At 32.1% G+C, this 7,674-nt stretch overlaps 1 protein-coding gene across 1 annotated transcript; it reads right to left on the reverse strand.

Annotated features, from left to right (window-relative positions):
- Positions 1–7,074: 7,074 nt before the first annotated feature.
- Positions 7,075–7,628, reverse strand: LOC130507169 (protein kinase STUNTED-like; the record flags this gene model as incomplete). The annotated part of the gene is made up of 2 exons (XM_057001884.1): positions 7,075–7,360; positions 7,435–7,628. Coding segments are annotated over 2 exons (434 nt in total), but the record flags the coding sequence as incomplete, so codon positions are not given.
- Positions 7,629–7,674: the final 46 nt, after the last annotated feature.

The following is a 7,674-nucleotide window of genomic DNA, read 5'->3' on the forward strand; positions in this document are numbered from 1 at the left end:
TAGGATTTACCCAAGGGTTTAGGGTATATCCAAGAATTTAGGGTTTAGTGTTTGGATTTTTATCCAAGGGTTTAGATTTTTCCAAGGGTTTAGGGTATAGTGTTTAGTGTTTATGATTTACCTAAATTAAAAATATGTTTAACTTGAATATTTGGATGGAGAAGAAATATATATTTTAAGTATTTTTGGTGTTTTTTTATATTTCAAATATTTTAGTCAACTTTAAGATAGCTTATATCTTGGATATTAACTATAAAAATAGATAACATATTCAAGTATATATGATTCAAATACATTCGAATATCCGAAATATTTCGATCGGATCCTGTTTGGTTCTGGTTATTTAGATACCAGAATGATAAATTTGTTTGGATATTTATCCACTTTTGATTCAAATTTAATAATATTTTTTTCGAGATATACGCTTAAGTCAAATTTTAGTTGTTTCCATATCTAAAATGACTTTCTGTACACGATGTTTTTTTTTAATTGTTTAGTTAAACAAACCAGTTGGTTAGCAGATAAACATGGTAAGTTAACTGATAATGTATATTTTATTGATTTCGATTTTGGTTAAAGCCGTGTGATACTGAAATTACGAAAAATGACATTAGCGAAGGAAGCAAAAAAATGACCGAATGCTATACCTATTTTCAAACATAATTAATTTTTTTTAATATTACTATCTATGTTTCTAAACAAAACTGAAATGTAATTCAGTTTTAATAATATAGATATTTGGTTATCCTTTTATGGTATAATATTTTACATTCACGAACCTAATAAATGATATACTATAGAACCACAAAATCATATTATTTAATCATATTTGCCAATTAACCTAAACCTCAATATCATGATCTCAATTATGCATAATGTTCCTCTCTTTATACTATAGAACCTATAGAATCGTATCATGTAACTATTTTCGATGGTAGTCTATCTATAGTTTAACTATTTTCAATACAAAAATACACGTAATCTAATGTTACCTATCAAATATTTGATTGATTCCAGTCAGTGCTTCAGATTGTTTTGGAATTTGTATTTGATTTTTTGTTACTGATTTGTTCAAAGCTCCCTTAGATAGATCTACACAAACCAAAATTAAATAGAACAAAGACACTGGTCAAAAGACCAAACCGGAATGAAAGTTTGGTTTATTATTTCATTAACGAACAAAAATCACTCAAGTAGTGTAATGTATACAAAAGGTCGCTACGTACCTTTCGAACGAAGAGATAGATGAAAATTAAAAATATATGTCTATCATCCGTAGTTAAAAATAAATGTCTATCATCTGTAGTTAATAATTATGAACAAAAATATGTTAAGAATGTTATTACATAACCGATCCATAAACTATGTTTACAAATTTAGAACATATGTTAAAATTAAATTAAAATTTTAGAAATCAATCTCACCCTGCGCAAGGCGCAGGTCCTACCTAGTCTTGTATTATTTAAACAGATTAAAAAAACTTGTACTACCCACCATACTAATTATATAAAAGACTTAAACATGGATGTACTAGACAACAAATTACATTAGAAAAATACAAATCATTGACTTTAAATGGAATAATAAAGTTAAAACAATTTTCTCGAGTACGGTTCTTTGTTTGTTTTTTCTTCTTAATTTGTCAATTTACAAAAATAATAATAGAAGTGTCCTGGTTGTCAAAAACTATTATCTGTAAATAAGCCGAAGACTAAATAGATATTATAAAAAACTATACAACATGTATGGTGGGAAAGGGAATATAAGTTTGAAATGTGGACTGCGATGATATGTATCTTCTTTTGTGTTTCGATAAGTTCTTCCGCTTATATTTGTTCTACCACCTGAGACATTAAAATATTAGTTCCCCAATCTTCGGAACTTCTTTCCTAGGATAGTAATTTGACCTTTATATATTTTAAATAATTTAAAACTATTTTATATTATTGCTAAGAGTTATATATATAATCGAGACATAAATTAGGAAAGAAAAAAAATATAAAAACACTATCTAAGCCAATTTCAAAATGATGTAGTGAATTTGCTCCTTGAACGAAGATCCCAAAATCTTTCTCGTTTGATAAAAACTGAACTATATAGACCACCTCTTTTATCATCTTTTTAAAGATGTCCCAACTCCATTTTCATACCAAAGTAATAACTTCTTCCACTCGGCACGAGATTTTAGTTTTGTATTTCATTTTTTGTTTTTATCAATTTTTTTTTTGAAAAATTTAGTTAGCGAATATAATTATAATAGTGGTAGATGTGTATTCGTGATGCACTAATTGTATCTGCTTGGATTATATACATCTTAAAGATCAAATACATATTATAGGTTTCAGATAAAATTAGTAAAGTAGATACGAAATTAGTTTTTTTTTGCTTGCATTGTATTTTCTAAAATAACTTATCTGTTCATTTAAAACGGGTTTAATAAAACCATCAACTAAATATGTATTTTAAAACAATCTATTAACTAAAAATTAGACGAAATATTTTTTCAATTCTTATTGCACTAACCCTTCATCTATAATACAGTGACATACGCTATAACGATTTGTAAGTTAAAAATTTATAATGTTAAAAATTTAATTGTGGGAGTTTATCACTAAAAATTATCAAACGTTTCAAAACTTTTATTATCTCGATTATGCATTGTTTAACTCAACACAATAATAAGCATCAATACATACTTTTCGATGAAAAACCTTATTATGGATAATTTGATGACTGATCTGAACTTTTTAATAACATAAATAATAATTTATCATATTGGATTTTGAATTAATAAAACATAAACTAGTTAAGATCGTGTCCCCATATGCAGACAGAACACCTAATATCCATGTTATTAAGAAAATAGTTAGATTGTTTTTTTTTGGTAAAAGAATAATCAACTGTTAATCACCAGATCAACTATATCTGTTGTGATTTAAAAAAAACAAATAGGTCGTTAATCACCATCTATTAATCTATTATCAACTTGTTATTTTCTCTCTTTTAGAAAGATTCCATTAGTTAAATGGTTGGTTGATGTGAAAATTAGTGATGAGATAAGTAGCTTTCTTTTAGGGTTTGTACTTAATAAATTTTTAAAAGATATAAAGTAGGTTTGATGCAAAAATTCTACTTCTTTTGGTTAGTGGGGGTACTTATTCTAGTTTATTTATCCGATATTCTCTGTGTTCTTGATTCTCGAGCTCTTTTTTTCGCTTTTACCTTTGGACATGATGATTTATTCAGATCTGATCAAAGCCTCCTTAAGCTATGTGGATTAATCGATGTGTGCGAAAGTCAGAAAGACCTTCATATTTCATATCAGAACGTAACTCCATATATCAATTTCTTTTCTCTATGCAAACGTTTCAATCCAACAGTGGTATGTTGATTTTTCACAACTTTGTCTTTATTTTATTATCGGCTATCTGCTTTATTATCGCTGCAGCGCTGCTATATATCGGTTTGCTTTTCTCGTCGTTGGTTTGACATATCTTCCCTTATTTATGGCAGCGTGGCTTACATATGTAATTTCTTAATGTTGTTCATAGCGTAGTTAAAATTAGATTATTTACTAATTGGCACCGTTAGGGTCTTTTTTTGGGTGAAATTATAAGGCTTCCTAGGTGTGTACTCAGATGCATGAGTTATAAGCATATAACTAGGTACCCGTGTTAACTTTGCCGCTGAATCACTATCCTGCTATCTGGCTTGAAATAACCAGCTTCTGATAAATAACAAATCGAACAATATCATAATAAACATTAGTGGACACGTTACCGTTATCTTATGTTTTAGAATATTTATACAGACCCATAATAAACGGCCATAGATAAAATTACCATGACCCAGTTATCGTTTACTTACTACTAGTACTATATATTATTAAAGTCCAATCAATAATATAATCCCTAATCTTTTGATATATATGATTCCACAAGAAGTAGTCTGTTGTTTTGGATCTCAAGCAACGCGAATATGAATACGGACAAATACAATACCCCATAAAATATGTGGTATGTTATTATCAAGACAAACAGACTATTTCTTGTGGAATAAAAAATGTTATTATCAATACATAAAATGGGGCATGATTCAGCGCTCAACTTCCATCACTTGTTAAAACATTAACATGATTTTTAAATACATTTTGCGTCAATAAGAGTTAAGGCTAAATACTGTTTGAAATTCAGCTTTATTGTTATACTTGAAATTCGGATATATATACACATCTACTTTTGTAAGCTTAATTTATACTATTACATATCTCAAGTTCTAGAGGAGATGTTGGAGATTATTAATTATACATAGAATTGTGGAAAATATAATATAATAATATAGATGAATACTAAAATAACGTAGAAATGTTTTAACTTTATTTTATCATCGTTAAACAATACAATAAAGTTTAGGTTGATGAAAGTTCTCCAATAACTTAGTAGATCTTTCTATATGTTTAGGAACATATTTTCTAAATCTAAAACTTGTGATGTGTTTTAAAAAGAAAAAAAAACTTGTGATGTATTTGGACACCACGATCCTGATATGTTGATTTCAAGAAACAAAATACGAATTTGATAATTGTCTAGTTATGTATACAGTAATATTAATTTTATACATATATAAACAATGCATTATGTTATAACGTTGTTGCGTATATACTGGCTTTCAAATTAGATATTTCAACTAATCTCAGTTGTACAATTACCAACTAAAATTCCGAAAAAATATCTTTAAAATCACTGTCTCAACAACAAATTTAATCGTCATTGTTTTATTAAAATCATTGTTTTTGACATTATTTAGCTTTAGAAAATCTGTTTTAAAATTACAAACACGTCAAAAGATTCGTTGATATAATGATACATTAATATTTTATCACTTTTCTATCATTTTTATTTGAATATTTAATTGTAAAAATGTTGTGTTAACTTTAAATAACATACTTCTTTTATTTCAAAATGATACATGTTTTAGTTCTTTCACACAGATTAATAAAACATATTAGTAAATTTCAGTATTGAATACATAATTTTTGTGATTATTTACTTTCCATAATTTTAACCAATAAAATTTAAGTAAATGCAATTTTTTAAGTTTACAGTTATCCATTATTAGTTTATAAAAAGTACATTGAAAATATATAAAATGTATTTTTAGAACAATCATTTTAGAACGGAAAAATACTATTTCGTATATATTAAAAAGACATTTATAGTATATATTTGGGATGTGGAAATTGGAAAATGGAAATGTCTCCTTGTGTCTTGGACAGAGAGAGCGCCCCAACGATATGGATGACTAGATCCCAAAGTTGTCCTTTGTGTTCTAGTCTTGTTAATTAGAACCAGTCGTTTTTTTTGAGAACTTTGATTAGAACAAGTTCATAAAGCCTAATCTAATATTAGAAGCTATATATATACTGTATTCATAACTAGACAAATTAGTTTTTATGACTGTCTTAGCACCAACAAAAATTAGACTGTCTATTTGCATACATATATGATATATCATAATATAATAAAATGACTACTTTAAAATGTGATCTTTTTTTTAATGGATATAAAATTTATTCAATCAAAACTATGGTATATCTAGTACATCGGTTAGTTTTATTAGACTCTTTGAAAACAAACTCCAGCTAGAGAGAGAAAGAGAGAGAGAAAGTTAGATCTACTTCTTCTCCGGTGTGCGGTCGGCGCGTCTGCGTCCGTGCCGGCGCCGGAGTGGGGTTTGTTTGGGTTCTTTTGTCCCTCTCCGCTCTTCCTCCGCTTCTCTGCCAACGATTGCTTTGTCCGAGCTCTGGTTCCGCTACTAATCCATACGGTGGTTCGGCGTTGGAGCAACGACGCGGTCATCTTGAGGTCTTCGGTGGAGTGAGAGCGGCTTGTTTGCTTGTTCACTGGTGGTTTCTCCGGGAGGTGGAAGCTCACGCAGTTCCACAATCGCCGGTTCTAGCTACCGGGAAGGGAGTCTCCCTCAGATTCGTCTTCGCCGGCTTTTCGTGACGGAAAGCGGAGGCTAGCAAAGCTTCGCACTGCCGTGTCTGGAACCCGGGTTCGTTGGGTGAAAGCTTTTAGTTTCGATTTGTTTCAAGTTCGGCGAGTTTGCCGTTAAGGTGGGTTTGGTCATGGCGGATGAGTCGTTGTAGATGAGCAAGCTCTCCGGTGAGGTGACGAGTTGCAAGGAAGAAGAGGTTCTCGGTTCGTGTGTCTAGGGTTTGAGGTGGTTCATAGCCGGAGGAGTTCTCGAGGTTCGATTGAACGCTCCGGTGTGAAGACAGCGCGATTGAGAACGGTGCTTGGTCTGGTTGGAGGCTCGACGATTTTTGAGCTCCGACGACAGAGGATATCGAGGGTGCTTGTTCCGGCGACGGTGAGGCGGATGAGGTTGAGTTTGAGGCAGTAACGACGCGTTTCGCGTTGATGGCGCAGATTTCGCCACGTGGCGAGCGGGCCTCCTCAACCTAATGCTTCATCTGGGTCGCGCGAAAGATTGGACGGACGTGGTGGGCCGAGGGTCCTTTTGGTTTTTAATTCCAGCCCGTATTATTGTTTGGGCTTTTTGCTGTTTTTGTTGTTTTTTGGCTGTTGCCAATATCTGGGCCAGGCCCGTTTCTAATATAATTCAATTTGGGAAAAAAAAATCTAGTACATCGGTTGTTTATTTGTATAAAAAAATTAACAAATCAATATAACAAAGAAAACGTGTGTGCTAGCTTCGTGGTAGAATTGAATTTTGGATTCTTGTCCCAAACCAAGTGCTTAGGCCCTTTTTGAGATAGGAATGCCCCTTCTCTTCAACAGAAAGCAGTCGAAGACTTGAAGTCATACTGTTTTATCCACAAATTTGATCAGAGTACCTGCATCTCTTGGCTGCTCAGTGCTCACCGTGATACCTCAAATTGTGCTCTTTTCATAAGTTATGGACTGTGGGTTGAAAGTCCAAATGTTATGTGAGATATATAGATTTTTTGGATTTTTTGATGTCAATATATATAGTTAAATTTTTCGTACACTGCTATACCTGGCTAGGTACAGTTGTGCTTTTATAATTTTTCCTAATACGTAGAAGCAACAAAAACATTACGTACATTACTAAGATAAGTCCAATAAATGCATTAAGGTTGAAGTTCCCTAGATGAACAACAAGAAGAGAAAAAACTCTTGTTACTTCTCTCCATGGGACTGATTGATCCAGATTCATCGTCTTCAACCTCAAGCATCATCGCAAGGCTCAGGTGCAGTTCCGCCCTGATATTCGGGTAAACCTCGTCATCGAAGCAATCTTCATTTTCTTCTTCCTTAATCCGTTTGGACCATTTCTCCACTTCGTCTACACCTCCTAGTAGCCTCAGTATCTGACGAAACACTAGATATTAGTTCTCGATGATGACGAAGTTAGGTTTTCGTGCAAAGGAAACAAAAATTTTACTTGTCTAATACTAGGACGATGTGTGGCTGATCTTGTCAGGCAATGTGCAGCAGCTAGAACCATTCTCTGAAACTGATTCTCGTCGGATATATCTGTTATGTCTGGATCCAACAGTCCCTTTTCATTTCCAGTCTCAATCAACGGCTTTGCCTGCACTCCAAGGGTAAGTCTTTTTAGGGTTTTATGTAGTTGTGCTTGTGATGCAAGTTAAAGAGAAAACGTACCCACATAACCAAGCTC

The sequence above is a fragment of the Raphanus sativus genome, unplaced genomic scaffold (genome assembly GCF_000801105.2).
Source record: "Raphanus sativus cultivar WK10039 unplaced genomic scaffold, ASM80110v3 Scaffold4123, whole genome shotgun sequence".
NCBI classification, from domain to species: domain Eukaryota; kingdom Viridiplantae; phylum Streptophyta; class Magnoliopsida; order Brassicales; family Brassicaceae; genus Raphanus; species Raphanus sativus.